The following is a 20,256-nucleotide window of genomic DNA, read 5'->3' on the forward strand; positions in this document are numbered from 1 at the left end:
ATGCTTTCACCCGCACATGCCCTTGGGCACCTCATGAGGGACATCACTGCGGCCATAAGCCCTTTACTCTTCTCCTACTAATATGCTGCTAATAAAGAAACTTATTACTGTTATTTTTTAATTACTCTTAAGTTCATCCCCCTATCACCTCTCCCAAAACTTTGGAAGAAAAATTTGTAGAATATGCTGGAGCTACTTACACACGATTCACATCTGATACTGGAAGATACCATATAATTGTCAAAGCTTGATGGTTTTTGCAAATTTATTTACAACCTCATGTGGGTTTACTCATGTGCCTGGTCTTGTAATATTGACATATTGAAACATAATGTACAATGCTATGAAATTTTGAAGAACAAAGCAGCCCACATCTGCTGCATGACGCCATACTGAAAGAGCTTCTTCCTAGGCACAAGCCACCTCAGAAACTTCCACAGGAATGGTAATAGTAATGAAGGTGTAGATAAGAAAAGGCAAGCCTGCACCCTACACATTACCAACCCTCTTGCTATGGAAAAGGGGAGAATAGTAACCAGAAAATTCATACTCTTATATGACTACATACTCATAGATTAAAGCATATGAATGTTCCTCAAAGACAGAAGTTGCAGCTGAAAAATGATGGCAATCGTCCTGTCTGTCTTATGTAATCTGCTTGATGACTTGTCTTGGCAGCTTGTTCACACCTTTTCATTTCTGCAGCTACCATGCGTTCCTCAGCCTTCTCCCTGGCAGCTGCTAGCTTATTCAGTAGCTTTTCATGAGCTTGCATTCGTATCTTTTCCACTTTGACCTGCAATTTAAACAGCAATTTGTTCAAAACGCAACAGTAACACCCACAGACAAGATGGATATGCAGAACCTGCCTTACAAATATGGTCTTGCTTGATAGCAATCTCATTGTAAATGTGTGATCTCTCCACAGTCGTAATACTGTTCAGTTTTCTTTAGCTTTTAGGTGTTCTGGTCTTTAAATATAGAGAAAATTACCAAAATAGCCCTGAAATTTGTGGAAATTCCCAGAATACGCTCAAATTTCAAAACTTCCCCTTGTTAATCTCGCAAATATCTCCAAAGACATTTTTTTTGTTCACTCTTCATAGAAAACTTGGTTCTCCCTCATAAGTAGATGATAGAATGGATTTTAGAGATGAAATTGTTCGTTGGTTATAGACACAAATCCCTCTATTTGTGAGCTCATTCGTGAAAATTTTCGTCCAAGACCCTCATAGATCGATATCTCCATCGCCAAAAAAGAACAAATTATACAATTCCATCCACAATTGGTACAAGGGTGTTTTGGGCGTTCAGCAAATTTGAGGGGAATTTTAGGAATTTCCACAAGTTTCAGGGATATTATATTAGTTTTCCCTAGACTATATGCAGGTGCCATGATCTAGAGGCCAAAATACCATTTCTTGTTGAGCAGCTTCTATAATTTTTATCCTTTACAAGTGATGAGATGGTGAAGAGGGGCCTTCTGTTGGGCCAGCTAGGCACTCTAGGCATATGTGTTCCCCTCATGAAAATCATCCAGACCCTTTCTTTGTGTATGCCAGCCATTGTGCACCCAAACATACTCATTATGTCCAAGACTGTGGACTATCTGTCCTCTTGTTGGTGACAGAGATCCTGGAATTAGCTTTGGCCCTTCCAAGCTTTTGTGTCTTCTGGCCTTGCCTCAGAAAAGTTCAAGGCTACCAGATGGAATTTACTGTGTATCATAAAAAGACTTAGAAGGGATGAGCATTACGAAGGGTTTAAATATATTGCAAGGCCAGACATCTCAAGCATATTCCACTAGCATAGCCAAAAATCAGGATGGCATTAGATGGGAGACAGGACTTACATTGACTCAGCCAGATGGGATGCAAGCCTTTTTCTTTTTCCCAAGAAAAAGATCCTTCCATTAGTTAATAAAACTGCCCATAGGGCTACAAACCACCTCTACTAGAGAGGGCTACATCAAAAGTAAGGGGAGACTCTCCCATGAGTAGACAAAATATGTACAAAGAGGGCTAAATCACAAAATGGGAAGAGGACAAAGCCACACTGGTGGCCGGTAGTGCCATCTAGGCATACCTTGGACCATGGTGAAGAAGGGCCCTGGGTGCCAGAGTCGCAGGAAAGCCTTTCTGCGCCCCCGCATGCGGTCGGAACTGCCTTGGAGTCTCTCAAACTGACCCCTGAGAGTGTGAATCAACTCCAGCCAAAAGTCGCGAACAATCTCTGCCGGTGGGACACGGCGAGCCTCGAAGATGCGGAAGTAGTGGGCCCGGCAAATGAACTAGAGTGTCAGGCCACAAACCATCTCCCAGCACATCTCTCTCTCACACATAGTAGTTTAGGATTCCATAGTATTCTATTGTGACATTTATCATTTCATTTTTGTCATTGTTGTCATCTTGTTACTCTGACTCTGACTTTGAATCAGATCCACCACATTGTAACTTTCTGGTCTCATACATAGGTCACTTTGGCCTTTTGAAGACGTTAATATAACATTTCATTTCATTTCTCACTGCAGCGCTCCTGGGGGGTAAGCTCTGTGGCAAGCTAGAGTGTGGTTCGGCCCCCCTGGATCACGATCATCCTGCTGGTGGAAGACAACTCAAAATGGAGCGCAAGGCCCGTGAGAGTGGACCAGGTTGTAGCCCCCAGAGTGCATTGTCGGGCTTTGGAAAGAGTTGACATCACCCGAAGAACCCGAAGCCAAACCTGTTGTGCCATGGGGCAGTCCCACAAACAGTGGCACTGACTCTCCAAAGGATGGCCACAAGCTACACAGGCTACCGAAAAGCCACTCTGTACTAGCCAACTCCCAACTATTGTAGCTCTGTCCGCAACTAGCCACTGGAACATAATAACTCTCCTTGGCTGCCTGCTGTCCCACAACCACTCCCAAAAATCTGACAAGAACTCAACTATGAGACCCTCCTCCTGCCAATGAAGGGGTGCATCAAGACGAGCCTTCCTCCGTGCTGCCAGTATGTGACGCCCCAATCTAGCTGTGGACTGGAAAAAGGGGATCCATGGTGATCGGCTAAAGAGAAGGGATCCCTCCAGAACCACTCTCCAAGATCCCACTGTACTCGTGCCAGAGGGCAGCTCTCCCAAGCCCAAAGCCGCCAATGGCCTGTCTCAAGGTCAGCTCGGTCAGGATCTAAGACACGGGTCCTCTTGCATATGCCCACAACTAGTATCCTCTGAAAACAACACTCTACAACCTGTGGAGCCTCTACTGAGACCTTGTGAAGGCGACCCTCTCCCTGAACCTCAAAGAACATGTAGGGAACGGACTCCGAGCAAGCCCGAACTGCGATGAGGACCTCCAGTCGTGTGAAGACGCCCATCCATTTGGAAGCTGCTGCCTCTAGCGGGGTGAGCCACTCAGCTCGTAAAGCCTCTGTAATATCCTGGCACATGTTCTGCATCTCCCTCATGCCTCGTGGCTGGATGCTCTGAGCCTCCTCGGACAATCCTGAAAACTGAAGCCAGTCGCCAAGAGTGTGGACTAGACCCTCTACCATGGGACCCCAAGAAACATGAGGCCTACTACCAACCAGGTGGCCTCTCTGTGTGCTAACCATGGAAGGGGGTACCTGAAGCCCTCCTCCGTGCAAGTGGGTTGATGCTGCTCCAGGCCACTCCTCAAATGCTCCCAAGACATAAGCATGCTTTCAGCAAACCGATCCTCCAACCTCCTGATCAGGCCAACTCTGTGGATCTCTGAAAAAATCCACCTAATGGAAGGGCTCCTAAAATGTGCAGCGGAAGTGAATGATGGTATATGGCTCAGGATGAGTGATCAATGGGTGCTCAAGGTTCCTTTTATTGATGGGAAGGGAGAGCCTTCCTTGACTTAATGAGAGAATGTGCAATGACCAAAACAAGAGAGTGGAATGCAAACTGTGAGTGAGAGTGCAAGAGAGTGCTAGAGAGAGAGAGAAGAGATGACACCAGATGGGGTCCCAAACCCCCCTCCAAGGGCCCCCCTCTCTATTGCTAGAGAGGTATTTGCTTTAGATTGCACAAAGTCTGGTACAATGCTGCTAGATGTTGTGGTACTTAACGACGATGACGATGGCGATGACCATGACGATGCTGAAATCTGAAAACACTAAGATCCGAGGCTGCAGATTTGCTACTGTTGCGAGGCAATGGCTAATTTGCTACCGCCGTGGATTGCAAGGGCTGAGAGTGCAAAAACGCTAACTGCTGGTGGCTGAAGACAGAAAACGCTGGCTGATCTGGGCTGAACCTGCAAAATGCTGGCTGGTGTGTGCTGAAAACTGGAAACGCTAGGCTGAAATGGGTGCTAGGGTCATGATGGCAAGGATTGCAACAGACGCTGCGGGTTCTCGCGAGGCTAAGGGCTGAAAACTGAAAACGCTGGTCCTCCTTGCTGGAAACGCTGGTTCTCCTTGAGAAAACACTAGGATGCCCGAGATGCTGCTGAAGGCCGAACCTCCTTGTGTCCTTCTGCTTCTTTTGCTTCTACTAGGCGCCCTGGCATTCCTTATATAGTGCCAAAAGACTGGGTCGAGCGTTCATCCATAAGGCTCCACGATTTGGCAAAATAATCAAAGTCACTTATAAATGAATGACCTTTTAAGAGGTGGTTCATATGCAGCTACAAAAATGGGTCATGTGGTGGTACATGCTCATGCTATGGGTTGTGCAATCAGAGGGTATGCAGCTACTCTAAGTGCCTGGACATGCACAGCCTATGTACAGGCTCACAAGGTTGCCAGAACACTTCCTAGGCTACCCAAACCCTAGAGGTAGGAACAACTTGTCCACATGCACATAGGGTTAGATGTACACATGATAGCTCCAAGGGCCACCCGCATGGGAGACTCGAGCTCGAAGCCGGTGAAGCACCAACTCTTTCTCCCCCCTGCCAAGAGTACCAGATTGTGCGCAAACCTGTAGAAAGCTGACACACCTCTGATCCAAGCATCTGAGAAACCCATCCTGTGCAAAGAGACCCTCCAAAAAGTCCCAGTCAACTCTGTCGTAAGCCTTCTCAAAATCGAGGAGTATCACAAGATCCTCTCCTCGGAGACGCGCGAGGGCCTCCCACAATGTGAAAATGTTGTCAAGGATACTATGCTCCTTGACAAAACCTCTCTGGGTCCCATGTATAATTCTCTCAAGTAGTGGCTGAATCCTCAAACTTAGAGCCTTTGCTAGAATTTTGTAGGCTGAGTTGAGAATGGTGATGGGACGCCACTGTCGAATCTCATCCAAGGAGCCTCCCTCCTTGGGAATAAAGAGATCAAGCCCTCACTCATGCTGTCATGCATCTCTCCAGTGTGCAAGATGTATTGATAGGCGCTGCAAGGATCCGAACCAAGCAATACTCCAAAAAGTCAAACCATCCTCCCCTGGACAGCTACCTCAAGGGAGTGCTCTAAGAGCCTCATGGAGCTCCTCTAGCTGGAGAGGAAGCTCTAGTCTCTGACGCATCTCCTCAGTAACAAGGCTAGGCATCTGCATCCAAACTTGCTCTCTGTATGCATCCTGACGCCTCAGCTGATAGCAAATCACGGTAGAAGTCAGTAGCAACTGTACGCATATCCTCAAGCTCTTAAGCAACTGACCCGTTGGGTCTCCTCAACTAGCTGCCACTAGTGTGTGCATGGTGGGGCCCCAACGTCCCAAAGAACTCCCCAGTAACTCTAACTTTGTCACCCACCTGGGTCCACTGAGATGCCTGCTGATGGAAGACAAACTCATGACGCCGCTTCTCAATGCTAGTCAGCTCCTCTCAGCCTACTGCATCTGCTCCTCCAACCAAGGACTGTCTGGGTGGTGCTCCTGCATCCTCTGCAAGGAAACAATGCCCCGTCAGAGATGCCTCTCCGTTTCCTTGGCTACAGCCAAGCGAGCTGCAGACTCCTGGAGGAAGAAGCAACTAAGCTTAGCGAGGCCAGAGGTCACTCTCCAACAGGGGTGTCCTGCATGTCCAAACTCTTTATCGAAAGAGCGCCACCCGCTCTCTAAGCTTTGGATCCAGAAAGACTCTCACGATGCCCAGCAACGTACTCCCCCTCCTCTGTCTGCCTGTCACGGTAAGAATCATTGGTGCATGGTCAGAAAAAGTAGTCCCTGCCAGAATGCAAACAGACCCACCCATGTCACAGTTGTGGTCACTGGCATAGAAGCGATCTATTCGAGATAGATTCACTCCTCCTACTCTGCGGTCAGAGCGAGAGAAAGACAAGCTGTCTGGGGGCAGCACAAAGCCTCAATGCTACCAAACATCGAAAACCCTCAAAGTCATACATAGACGCTCCCAAGTTGCCAACTCAACCCCATGAACATTAGCATGGCTACCTCCAATCATGTCTGAGGGTCCTCCAACATATTGAAGTCGCCCCCAACACACCATTGCTCTGCATGCGGCAAAGCCTCTACAATGTGTGACCACTCTCTACTTGTGCATTTTCCACATTGGGCGCATATATGTTCAGGAAGCCCATGAGGCACCCCTAGACCTGCATAGTAATCCACTGAGCCCTGCCTGGCACAATAATACCTCTGTCCACAATGGCGTCTTCCATGAGTCTGCAACAGTCATGCATACCCCTCCCTGGATACCTCCAAGCCCAAATGCAGCTGACCAAAATGTCTCATAACGGCCACGCAAAATGTGACCACATCGTCTAGTGCGGCTCTCACAAAGATGATGCTCCTAAAGCATAAGAATATCAATCTCACCACCCACAGGGCATCGCTGAAGCTCCTGACATAAGAGACCCCGCTGACGCTGAAACTGGGGTCCACCTAATCCCTACACATCCATGAGACAATCCTCATGGAGTTAGTGAGAGAAAACAGATGTTGCAACCACATCCAACCTCACTATCTTCGAGGCTAGCTTGGATGGGGAGTAATCCACACCCAGCGACCCCGAGATAATCGTGACTGAAGAGACTATCCAACCCAGACCCAAGAAGAGCGTGCCGTCTGTCGGGCTACCTCCTCTGTCTAAGAGTCCTCATGTACATATACATAGCATAATGGACTCTGCGTGTTAGCAAAAAAGTGTACCACATTGTGTCTGCATCCTACTATGTCCGGAGGTGTCACCGAGAACTTGGCCAACGGCCACAGAGTCTGTACCAAATCTATCACCCCCAAGTCTCTTGTGTGATGAGAGAACTCAAGAGCTTTAGCCTGAAGCCAGTCCAGCACTGAGTCCGGAGTCCACTCACTCTGGTCCCTGCCACACAAAGGGAAAGACCAATGTGTCCAGGACCTCTATCCCTCTAGCTGCTAAAAACAATACATGGACTCTAAAGCAAGCCGTCTCAAAGTCTCGTGAAGAGTCACCCAGGAATCGTGTGAAGTCATAGGCAAAGAAGTCCAACTGGCGATGGATGTTGAAACTCGTTAGTCCTTGAGGGACTGACCAAAAGGGGGGACCGCAGGAAAGTCTGCTCCTCTCTCCCCAGGAGGCTCATGGCAAAAGCGCTTCCAAGAGACCTAGCAGACGATGAAGGTCCTATCCCCTGAGAAGGCTGTGAAGCAGGAGCGGGAGAAGCTGATGGATTAGGGGGGCTAGTGGGTGGAATGGGAGGGGGGGACGGTGATGAGGGGAATGGAGGGAGGTGGAGGAGATGGAGGCAGGGGAGGTGGGGCGGTTGGGTGGCGCGGGAGGAGGGGCTGTTGGTGGCGAAGGTGAGGTGGATGGGATATCTGTGGGCTCGTCTTGCTGTAGAGGGTCGAAGCAGTTCCCTGTGGGAACCCACTGCTGCTGGCCTAGTGTAGGAAAACCACCGGGGAGGCGAACTGGCATGGTGGTCCCTAGTGACGTCAACCACGGACCTGCTCTTAGCCCTCCTCTACTTGAGCACCAGGCTCGGAGGAACCTGCCTGAGCTCCTTGTGTCTCAGTCTGCTGTGTGTGTCTAGCTTTAGCAGGCTGGGTTTGGGTCTGTGCCAAAGGTCTCGGCCTCCTCCGTGGACAAGCCTTCGCTAGATGGCCCATCTATCGACAAATGAAGCACTCATTTGGGAGGCCCGAATACTCCACATGGATCCACCGACCACTCACCCGAGGTAGTAAAACGACCTTCGAGAGGATATGGGTGTCCCAAACCAGAACGCATATTGTAGGTATGTCAGCTGCCTTGGCAACTACTGAAGCTGTCGTGCGAGGTGTCTCCAAGATAGTCCCAATATTTGAACCAATCCTGGAAAGGAGCGGGAGGTACTCTCTCCTGAGGCCAGGGAAGCAAACTATAATAGGTAGGTCTGCCTCCTCGACGAGAGCATCGGTAGCCGGATCAAATCCATGGTGCCACTGTCGAAAATGAACTCTAGCTGCTCGGATGGCCAAGGGGCTCATCACAATGACCTTGGACGCCATCTCGGAAGTCTCAAACTCTATCCGATAGTAGCCGCGCCCAAGAAGCTCAACGTCGATGATCTTGTCCACCTCTCCTAAAAGGCGGGCCTAGAGGAGATCACACACCTCCCCTCTGCTAGGTCGGGTGCCGATAATCTTAGAAATGACAGAGGTTGCCTAGAGGCGCTCCACCTCTGCTGTGAGGCTCGCTTACTATGTCGGCGAGAGAGAAAGTCGGATGGTGGGCTCTGTAGGGTCGCGGACGAGGGGGCTTCTTGAGAGTACCTCTGGAGTAAAGCATGAGCCTCCATCTGTGTCTTCTGCTATGGAGGAAAGGGAGCCGAGTGAAGGCAACCCTCTGAGAAAGCTCCAATGAGCAATGTCAGATATCCATCACTGTCAAGGCAAAGACAAAGTGAAGTCTTCCGCGGGAGGGGGGGATGTATGATGCGGGAAGGAGGCGGGCGGCCAGGGGGGCTGCGTGGGGGTAAAACAGCCAGCAAGGGCTGTGTGCTGGCAAGGGAGAGGGCGGGCTGAGGGTTAGCGGGCAGCGAGCGGGTGTGCTGGGGGATGCAGCACGAGGGGGCTGTGGGGCACGCGAAGCACGACAGCAGCGAGCGAGTTGGCTGTTTTGATGGGATGCAAGCCTTATTCTATCTATGTTGATAAACATTGAAGTTACTGGTCAGAAGTTTGGAGTCCAGAGAGGGATTGCTGTAGTGGACGCGGCCTTCTTGTAAGACACCATGTAATAAACTTGGACACTCCAAGTCGAAGATCTAGAGCAACACGTGTGAGGAGAACTCAAAAACTGAACAAAACTGGGAGAGAGAAGACGCGGTAGGGTGGAGTTCAACACCCAGAAGTACTCGCCCCAAAGACTAGCACCCCTTCTCGGTATTTCTTTATTTATTATTAAGCTTCACACAGTACGAAGTCCGAGGATCCTCTCTCTTTGGCAAGTTCCAAGCTAATCTGCCGGGAGAAGTGGCCCTGAAACTCTTTTGAAGGCCCTTGGCCATGCCCAAAAGAAATTACATGAAAAGTATAGGTTCTAAAATCATCTGGAGCCCCAAAAGCTAGCACCCCATGGGTTGTCCGTATGGCGTGCCACGTGAGCAGTGTCAGCGCGATTTGCAACACAATCTGCAGAGATCCGTACGGCCTACCACGTCATCAACTTTTACACAATTTGGGTTCTTGCTTTTATTTTTAAGGGTTTAGGCCCCTCGGTTGGGGTACCATAAGTTGAATAACTTTTTCTACCTCTTTTGCTGGGGTTTAGGCCCCCTACTGTCCATTAGGCCATGCCACATCACACTTTGTGACATACCCCCCTCTTGAAAGAATTTTAATCGCCCTCGATTACGCCTGCAAAACAAACATAGAACAAAAACTAGTCCAGCAGACACTCACTCCAAGTACCGACATACTAAACCACATATATCTAGCACTTGCACGAAGACGACAATCGTTGAACATTCACATCACTATCCCCATCGAAATCTTAGATAAGAATCATGATCATTATAGCTTATTTAGTAATCACATCCAGATAGTGCTGATCTTTTCACGATGCCTTGATCTACTAAATCTAGTTACTGTCACATCTACATCACCCCTCAGGTGAGCAAGGCAAGATGCTGCAGTCATTTCGTCTTTCAATCATGCACTTAAAGAATACACAGATGAGAGAGCAAATGTAATTGATTCATTTTAGAAATTCCCATTTTAAAGTACTTCTTTACATGAAGTCATCCAGCAAAATACTATCAGTCCGTCAGTATCCCTCAAACCTCAAAACAAATCAGTGACTTTATTCCATCGAGGTAACCTGTGACAAAAAAGCAGAGTAACTCCCCTCTTGTGCAATCCACACCACACCAAATTCAACCTGCTAATTCATTCGTAGATTTTAGAATAGTCGATGCTACACCAAAAGCTTCAAGCTGAAGCTCTAATATCTGAGGAGTATCTGCTAGGTCCTCCTCCATCCACTTAGTATCTAGAGCCACATAGTTCCTAAATACTGGCATATCAACTTACCTTTCACTTTCCTTTCCTTGTGAGCCAGGACATGTTTGGGAATGAGAATATCTGTCTCTTCCGCTTCGAGTTGCTCATCAGGCTCCCTGTCCACTGGCACTTCACCTTCGAAAGGTCGCAATAGACTCACATGAAATGCATTGTGAATATCCTCTGTCTCTTCCACTTCGAGTTGCTCATCAAGCTCCTTGTCCACTGGCACTTCACCTTTGAGCCAGGACCTGTTTGGGAATGAGAATATCCTCTGTCTCTTCCACTTCAAGTTGCTCACCATGCTCCCTGTCCACTTGCACTTCACCTTTGAAAGGTCGCAATAGACTCACATGAAATGCATTGTGGATCTTCCAAGCATCTCGTAACTTCCTTCTGAAGGATACATCATTTATCTTTTCTTGGATTTAGAAAGGTCCATAGTATCACATACTTAGCTTTGTGAAAAGCCTCTCCTTACCCTTCCGGTTTCGTAGAAGTGCCTTCTCAAACGGTAGTAGCACCCAATCATTTTCCTTCAACTATAAGTCACGTCAATGCTTGTCTACTGCCTTCTGATGCCGTGCTTGAGACTTTTCCAAAGTCTCCCGTACCTTGGCAAAAGTAGTGTGTATTGATTGCTTCAAAAATCTTATCTTTGGTGCTTAGGATAGGTGAACCTTCTTGACACCCTCGATAATTTCAAATGGCGCCTTCTCCGTAGACGTATGAACTGTTTTATTGTAGGCAAACTCCACCAAGGTCAATTACTTCTCCACATTTGAGTCTTCTGATCAAAGATGTACAACTTTAGTAAGTCCAAGACCTCTGAGTTGGCTATTTCCTAGGATGAGAATTTAAGCCTTGTGCCTATATTCTCCAAGATAGCCCTCCGAAACAAGCTCATGAAATGGGGATCTCTATCTCAAACCATAGATTCAAGCATACCATGTAGCAGAAAACCGAAGCAAAGAAAGGCAGCTCAATAAAAGACATGCTATCCTGCTTCACACAAGGAGAACTAGCTGTTCTAATGTCTAGAAAGTCGAAAGCATAGACTTTGGCCATAAAAGTACATCTGCAGCACTTTCAAAAGTTTTTAGCAAAAGACTCATGCATCCACCAGTTTCTGTCCCCAATTTGACTGTAATTACAAAAAACTAAAAGCTTTTATGGTTTACTCCAATCAAAGCTCAACAAAAATACGATTCCAATAAGCTTGCAGCATAGAGGGGTGGTCATGCAATGCCAACAAGCTTAAAATACACAAGGATACTTGCATAATTATCCGCATATGGACAATGAAAAGGTTCATGTGAAATTAGGTAATTAAACAAGCTCATACCTCCATATGCCTTAACTCGGCCTCGGCTTTTGCTTTTTGATGGCTCTCCCAAGCTAAAATCTTTGCTTCCTCTCGCTTGAACCTGATAAGAGCAGTAAGTGAAACAAAAATAGTAACTAATAGGGAGCTTCATGGGAATACTGCTGCAAAATTTTAGCATAAATCATTCAAACAGAAATGTAGCACCTTGCCAAGTATTTTGACTGCTCGGCATCCTCCCATGCAGCAGCCCTGGTTTCAAGCACGTTCCTTTTCACATCCTCCAAATCAATAGTTTTCAGTGACTTAGAAGCATCTGCATCTTCCTCTTCTTTGCTTGCCCAAGGAACAATGCTAAGTTTACCACCTATGTGAAGCCCAAGACTTTGGCCCTCTCTCCTTGGCTCCACCTGCATTACCTTTGCACCTAGTTCTGCTGTTCTAACATCGTTCTTTGGAGCAGAAAACTTCCCAGAAACTGGAGAGGAGGTTGGGGAGCCCTGCCTTGGTGAAGAAGGGCAGGAGGATACGGGACTCCGGAAGGTTGGTGTAGTTGCTCGAATAGGGGTTCCCGTTCTGGATGGCTCTTGACTGGCAATGGGAGTCATCTCTGTACCCATGTCCCTCATTGAGATCGACCGCACAGCAGGAGCAGGTGAATTATATGGTGCCACTGCAAAGGCAAGAACCAAAATTCCTCAGAACTTTGCCTCATTGTTGCATACATACGAGAATACAAAACAAGAATGTGTGAAATTTGATGTTGAAAAGTGCATGTCCTACATAAAAATCAGAGAAACATGTTCCTTTCTCTATCATGTGTATATAAGCACACTTGTCTCTTTCTGATTGTGTTCACTATTAAGCAATTTTCCTACTTATTACATACACAGCGTGAGATCTAGCTAACAACTTGAACACAATATGTGTTCAAATGGACAGAATACTACACATACCAGAAACAAGAGCATCAGATATGGGTTTCCGGGTCCTTGACGTTGGCTTTGAGAGTGCTCCATTTTGAACTTCTTCCTCTACACCTACTTCTTTCATACTGATTGATGCATCTGTGAGTGCATGATTCTCAAGAGAGCTGGCCCTTATCAAAGAGGATGGAGCAGGCACAAAAGCAAAATTGGGGCCCGCTACAGGTCCAATGTTTGGGTCCATGTCTTTTGTCCAGCCTTCAGCTTGATGAGGATTTTGATCCGGTTGCAGCATTGTGACCAGTTTAGTACCATCTGGATGGTTATCTACATCTACTACCACGGAATTATGACCATTTCTAAATTCTGATGTATAAGGTGCTTGGTGACCACCCTTTATAGCATAAGAATTTCCATGCCACTCATGTTGATGAGGGGCATTACTCCTCTTACCAGGAACAAAGCCTCCATTAACATAGTGTCCATGAAGGGGGCCACTCTTTGTCTTCGCTTTTACGTGTGCATCGCCTGACGTCGGGCTCACTAACCATTTCTCAGCATCATCCCATTTTGAAGGAGCAACTTTGTTTAAATAAGGTGCAACCGAAGGCCTCACAATTCCTCTCTCCCCTTTTTGAAATTCGAAGCTCGACGTACAACCATGATCATATGAGCTGTCATAATCAAGGACTGAATCATCCACCGTCCGATTAAACCCAAGTTGTCCTTCTGAAGATCGTGGATACCGAGGGAATCCACCTTGCCTTTCACCATTATCCTCTGCTTTCTCTGCAATTTCCAAAGAACGTCCATAAACTCAATTGCCAGCAATGAATCATTGTCAAACTCTACGTGTCTTAGATTGCATTACTATTATACTTTAAAGTAAAAGTAGAAATCTTGACCGATAACCATCCCTACCAGATGCTGATGATTCTGAAGAAGCCGGCTTTCCCGGTTGCAAACGCTGACCTCCATCATTTCCTACACAAGCTTAAGCTTAGTGTTGGTAGATTAGCAGCATTGCATATTGGTGAAAAGATGCCACGAAAACTAAGGTTCATAATTGTACTCTACCTGAATTGGGGTGCTGGATTGCAGACCTTCTAGCCATGGCTAACAAGAATGCTGCACGAAGTAACAATGCAACCAATTCTTGCGGTGTAGTTCAAGTTCAGTAACTTGAAGTATGCAGGCCCACATCTTGATTGAGATGAACATTGACAGGAATCCTACAAAACTTGGATCAAAGCAGATGTTGAACCTTTTAACTGAAGGCAACCAAGCAAGGACCAGGAGAAGAGAATCTGATTGAAATAGAGCTGAAAGCACTACTTAATGAGCAAGTACAGAAGCTGTAGAAGCAACAATGTCGGCGTACGATGCGAAACAGCAGCAAGGCAAAGCAAAGCGAAGCCTGTGTAGAGAGATATGAATGTGTAAAGTGTGCTGAGCGCTAGAGATACTAGTGAAGAGTGTAAGGAAGTAAGTACGTGGGCAGGCAGGGGAGCTCAGAAATGAATGCAATGGGGAATCTTGAGCTGAGAGACAAGAAGAAGGAACGGAAGGAGCAGAAAGGATAATCAATGGTGAGCTGTAGCCTGTGGAGGTTGACTGTTGAAATTGCAGGATTGGGTGTGGGGTTTTTTTGGCTTTTAGTGATGAGCGAGCTAGCTGTGGGTCATTTGTGTGCTGCGTAGCCATGTTCACAAGCTCAACATGACAATGTGGGTGTGTGGGTGTGTATGAGAGAGAGAGAGAGAGAGAGAGAGAGAGAGAGAGAGAGAGTTTGTGTTTGTATGTGGCAATGTGCGTGGAGAGGGACAGACCCGATCAATCCTTCCCACACCACATGTGCAGAGTTTAAACTTTTGCAGCAGTTACAAGCCACAGTTGATGAACACACCTTGATGAATTTCTGCGCTTGTAGCAGACACACGGACAGCATCCAGCAGCCTCCAGGAAAGCCGGGTGAAAGCTGACCAATGACGATATACGATTTCACCTTCTTCACATCACCATTTCTCAATATCCTTATATTCTCTAATCTTAGGAATTTCATTTAATAGGTAAAGTTAGTTTTTAGCCTTCCACGTCATATTCCAGTCTCCAATCGCGTGTTGACAAAAATCCTTTTTTTAATTTTTTTTTTTAATGGATAGACTCCTTGCAAATTTCAAACCAGCAAAATTTTACACATTGTGAAAGTAGAAACATCACGGGCACGAAGCCAAGGGAGATTGAACTTAAGACCTTTGAATTGTGCTCCAAATGGCTAAACTAACGCTCGTTGCTAATCCTTCCAATTCTAATCAAACAATAGTATCTACTAGCATAATATGGCGGAAGGGGGAGCCCTTTACACGTGTCGCAATCTGCGACCTGAAGGCTAAAGTCCAAAACGAAAAAAAACCCCTTTGCATACGATAAAGAGGGAAGAGAGGGGGAGAGAGAGGCCGCCGAACTAGTGATGTTATAAGACCCTTGTCATCAGGCCACTGAGCCCAAACATCTTGGAGTAGTGACAATGACACATTGTGCTCAGGCAGCAAAATAGTGTTTGCAAGATGGACACAAAGGATTCATAGGATACTACTTATCTTCTGCAAGATTTAACCCCCCAAACTCTCTCCTCTTCTATCGGTGATGGAATCTCAAGTTAAAGGCACTATTTATCTTTTCCAATTTGCAAAGTCCACGAACATAAGGGAGTGCTCTATTAATAGAAAAGCACTAGGAAAAAGGTGGAGAAGCTTGCAAAGTCACAAGAAACCCAAAGGGATACCATGCATAGTCCACTACTAAATTATGCAAAGTTCTAAGGAGGATATATCACTTAGAGCTGGTCTTGCCAAGGGGTTGCGAGGGCTGGTTCAGGGCTACGTGAGCTGCCCGCAAGGCATGTTGCACAAGCTATGAAGCGGCTGAATGCACTTATATAGTGCCATTTTTATACTAAAAACCTTCAACAACTAATCCAAAGAAAAGGGGACTTGCTAGACAGATTCTTTGCACTGCAAAAAATGGGAAAATAGGCAATTCTTGCAATGGCTCTAGAACATCGTGTAGGTGCTCTCAAGCTCTATATGTGCTATAAATGCCTCATGTGACGGGGGGTCTTAGTATCATAGATCTCTCCCTCTATCTTCGAAGATGTCTCACTTTAACCATCAAAAGATTTGTATGGATTCTCTTATCATCTTTTGTAAATAGCTAAAACACATAATAAGAGAATAGGTAAAGCTTTACAAAGGCCATCCTTTGATTGTCAAGTAGCACACCAATGATATGATTTGGCACTACACATAAGCACCAGTTAAGCCTGGTGTGACAATCAAAAGGAGCGGCCCCGCTCGTTTGTACAACTATCTTGCACACATGTCTATCTACAAATGTGTGACACAAGGCCTTGATGTCCTTAAAAGGTAACATTTCAAAACCTTTTTTAGCATGCCATAGGCAAGATCTTAAATGTTACAAAATGGGGTGGGGAACAAGAAAGCACCCTTATCAAAGTACATCTACTATAGAGAGAGAGAGAGAGAGAGAGAGAGAGAGAGAGAGACATTACTCCTCGATTCATCTTTAGAGATTTCTTTGTTGGGGTCGCATATAGTTTAGTGATGACTTCTTGATACATATCCCTTATGTAGTTACAGAAAAAAGGCATTGATGTTCCTTTCAAACTTTTTTCAAGCATCGTATGGACTCGCTTTCATGTTTTCATTGATCAGTTCTCCCTCAAAGATGACACCACAAATCTAGCGATTATAACGTCTCTCTCTCTCTCTCTCTCTCTCTCTCTCTCTCTCTCTCTCTCTCTTATATATATATACACACACACACACACACACACACACAAGAAATACATATGTTCGTAATAAATATGTTGAGAGCATCGGCCCCAGGATAAAGTTGGATGACACCACAAATATAGAGATTACAATCAATCTCTCTCTCTCTCTCTCTCTCTCTCTCTCTCTCTCTCTCTCTCACACACACACACACACACACACACACACACACACACACTCTCACACACACATGTTTGAACTCTTACAAGAGCACAAAGAGTGGTTTAAGAGCCATGTCCCCCTATGATTTAAAGATGTAGTGGTCCCATATTTAACTAGTAGTCCCATTCTTGGCATGATTCAATAAGATTGGAAAAGGAACTTTCTAAAATTTTGAATAAAAACTACATGTGTATGTAAGTTCGCAAAGGGGAGAGATCCAACTCAAGGATTCATTTGTTGGTGTGCCTAAGTGCTCTTAATATCAAAAGGTATCATAGAAATGACATCCTTTCTTTCTTTGTGAGAAAATGATTATTGGATTTAGGCTCCATGATGGTACTTTTGCATCAGTAGTAGGTTCTTAGTCAATTTTCTCTATATAAGTTTTTGAACAACTCTAAAATAATGGAGTTTTAGCTTTATCCTTGTTATAGACCCACTTGTCTAAGGTCTATGTAATTATTATCCCAATCTTGAATCATTTTCAATTGACACATGAACATTCTTCCCAATATAATGTCATGATTGTATTTATTTCCAAAATCCTTAATGGCAAATGGATGCTGGTAGTTAATACCACACAAATTGACCACAACTCCCTCTAATAATACCATCATTCCTTATTTTTCTAATAGCAGTTTTCTCCAAAATTCTCAAACTTTTTTGTTGGCAATGCCAATAACTACCCCACTATCTATACGGCCATGTACTTATTCTCGACATACTCCAAAGGTAAATTTGTCTTGCCCTTTTCACCCTCACGGTAGTCTCCTACCTTGCTCACTTGAACACATTTGATAGGATTTTCTAGGAGACTATTTCTGTTTCAATTCCTCTATATCCTCTTGTGGATGACACTTTATCCCCATTTTCTCCAAATTTTTATGCAAGTTATTCCAAAGGTTAGGTCCAAGCCTTCACAATTCTCCCAATGTTAATGTACATTTGATTTCAATAGACATAATAGAATGCAAGCTTTCCAGCACCCAACAATTCCTTCTCCCTAATTACTTTGGTTATCTATGCACTAATGAACTCTCTTCATGCTCACCCAAATACAAAGGTAGGGTTTTTAAAGTAATAGCCCCAATCTTTTTGACCCCTAATCTCCATATAAATATTTCATATCCACCTCCATGGGTGGATGTTCCAAACACAACTCTTCAAATGGAGCAAACCTTAAAGTCTCTATCATCATTGGCATCTCTATCAACATCCCATAGATGATTAGGCAAGTCTTCCACAACAAGTGGAAGACTTCGTCCAATCTATCTTTTGTATCTAGCACAACAAGATTTGGTTCTATTGTGAGCTCCAGTTCTTTTTCTTTTGCATCATCCACTTTTTCACTAGTGTTTGATTCCCCTAGTTTTGTTTCCACTAGTGGTGATGGTCCTTTCTTTCACATATTGAGTAATTTCTGCATAATCTCTACCAACTTTTGGTAGCGTCCAACTTAACTTTTTCTAGCTTAGGGTTTGGATAATGTTTCCATTCATTTTCTATTTCCTATCCACTTATAATCGCACTTGATATGCTTCTAATGTCAAATCTATATGTTCAAATACTTTATCCACCAACATTGAACCCCCAAAATTTTCAATGGATTCCTCTTTCATACTTTAAGTAGATTTGGCTTGCTTCTCTAACAACTCCTTGACAACCTTCTTGACTATAGCATTTTTGTTTCATCATCTCCAAGATCAATTGTTTGTTGGCTTCTCATGGAATGAGAAGATTCTTTACCTTCATCCAATGTTTCAACATTTTCTTGCCTTTAGAGCTTGGTTGTAGATCTTCTTTTACAACTATTGATGGCATTGTCAATTCATTATGTGATGAGCTAGATGAAAGTACTCTCACCATGTTGATGACATTTTTACCCTTGTTCTTAGGGTTTTTAGGACAATCCTTAGGAAAGTGTCCACCCTTCTTACACCAACCACAACAATAAGGTTGTTTGGTGGCTCTAGGTGTGCCAAGATGAGGGCATTCATTTTTCCAATGCTCATTTTCTCCACAACTATGGCAACCACCACCCCTGGCCTTTGCAAGATTGTGGATGTTGCTCATCACATGCAATCTAGTCCTTGGATTGTCAATAAAGTACACTAGATCAACCTCTGGTTGTGCATAGTATATTGGGTTCTACCATCGGTAAAGGTTACGGTATTTACTATCCCCCTTACTTTGACAAAGATAAACTACTTTATTTATATGTAGTTATGGGCACTAAGGCTTCCTCATCCACTAGCACTTCATGCTGCATAAGTTTGATAGGAGCAGAATTATTACATGGCATAAGGACTTGTTTGAGGTCTTCTTGGGCCCTTTAATCTTCCCCAAGTCTAATGACAGTGTTTAAGTAGTGGAGCAATAGGAGGAAGCCAAACTTGGAGTGTAGGCTTTTCTTTTTTGTAAATGGACATGAAAATTGCAAAAATCTTTAAAAATAAAAGATTTGGGCCTATTTTTTATTCTAAATACTACTGGATGGAGTAAATGGGCCACCCTTAAAAAGTGGGCTAGCCCCAAAAATGCTTCCTCATCATTAATTTGACATTCAAGTCTACTTTTCCCTCCTTCCACTCAATCCTTCTCTCTCTACATACCAGATCTGACCCTCCTCTCTCTAGAACCAAGAACCTTGGTTTTCACTCTCTCTCCAATCTACCTTCCCCTTCTCTCCCAAGCCTAGTTCTGAGTTTTGGCTCCTTTTTGGCTATGGAGAGCTTGTAATACAGTCCATTTTCCCCTTCCTAGAGGTCTTCCTCTCATGCTTGCACCCATTCTCCACTCTCATCTTGGGAGCTCACATACATCTTGTAGAGCTTAGTACGGTTTAGGGACCTTCCGTTTGCAAAGATTTAGGGTTAAAGATCTTCAACTTAAAAGGATTTAGGCTTTAGGAACCTTCAACTTGCAAAGATTTAGGGGTAAGGGAGCTTCACCTTGCAGAGTGCAAGAAGCTTGGATAGCATGAGTCGTAGACCTCATTCAACGGCAGACTCATTCTATTGCAACAATGAGCAAGATGACAATGGCCATTGGGTAACCACAACCTTTGTGATAGGCATGTGGGTGACAATGCGGCCAAGCACAAAGAAGAAAGTGGCCAATGGAAGCAAGCAAGTGAAGATACAACACGTCTACAAAGCTTCCCAACTATGAATCATCGACCCCGCTCGCAAGCGCTTTCTTGCTAATTGTAAGTATTTCTAGTTTGTTTGTAGCAAACGCTATGCTTTCGCATGAATCCTCTAATGAGGAAACTCTATGCGCATGGTGTTTGGCTTATGCAGATATTTTTCCATCAACATTTATGGAATGGGAGCGTCTGAAGGTGCTCTCCAAAACTTTTGAGGCTCACCACTTTAATTTTGGCTCATTGCTATATTCTAGATGCACTACTTTGGAGCTTGTAGAACGGTCCATCTTCTTCTTTGATGTAGAGTATGTAGTCCCAATGACAAGGAACAACTACAAGACCTTGAAAACACTTAGTCCACCAACTCTGATGGGACGGCGATTGACCAAATCTTGATAATACCTCTATTATATTAACAAGGCGACGGATTGAAAAAAAATCTTCAATCCAATGAAGTGCATACAC

At 44.9% G+C, this 20,256-nt stretch overlaps 1 protein-coding gene across 3 annotated transcripts; it reads right to left on the reverse strand.

The window, feature by feature from the left end:
- Positions 1-217: 217 nt before the first annotated feature.
- On the reverse strand, positions 218-14,651 carry LOC147449104 (uncharacterized). Of its 3 annotated transcripts, none has more exons than XM_086521680.1 (7): positions 14,534-14,651; positions 13,705-13,859; positions 13,549-13,611; positions 12,658-13,416; positions 11,909-12,374; positions 11,723-11,804; positions 218-796 (listed from the first exon to the last, which is right to left on the reverse strand). In XM_086521680.1, the coding sequence occupies exons 2-7, from the start codon at positions 13,739-13,741 to the stop codon at positions 596-598; spliced, it is 1,608 nt and encodes a 535-aa protein (XP_086377806.1). In that variant the 5' UTR covers positions 13,742-13,859; positions 14,534-14,651; the 3' UTR covers positions 218-595. The 3 variants fall into 3 exon arrangements, with proteins under 3 accessions (XP_086377806.1, XP_086377807.1, XP_086377805.1); XM_086521681.1 differs by having other exon boundaries at positions 13,705-13,867; positions 14,534-14,622; XM_086521679.1 differs by lacking the exon at positions 14,534-14,651 and having other exon boundaries at positions 13,705-14,471.
- Positions 14,652-20,256: the final 5,605 nt, after the last annotated feature.

Source organism: Adiantum capillus-veneris, chromosome 10, assembly GCF_014529385.1.
Source record: "Adiantum capillus-veneris isolate H3 chromosome 10, ASM1452938v2, whole genome shotgun sequence".
Classification (NCBI taxonomy): domain Eukaryota; kingdom Viridiplantae; phylum Streptophyta; class Polypodiopsida; order Polypodiales; family Pteridaceae; genus Adiantum; species Adiantum capillus-veneris.

Coding starts and splice junctions, on each gene's coding strand:
- LOC147449104 (XM_086521680.1), bottom strand. CDS start 13,741: ATGGCTAGAAGGTCTGCAATCCAGCACCCCAATTCAG. Junction 12,375..12,657: donor ATCTGATGCTCTTGTTTCTG/GTATGTGTAGTA, acceptor TTGCCTTTGCAG/TGGCACCATATAATTCACCT. Junction 797..11,722: donor CCGAGTTAAGGCATATGGAG/GTATGAGCTTGT, acceptor TTTAAATTGCAG/GTCAAAGTGGAAAAGATACG.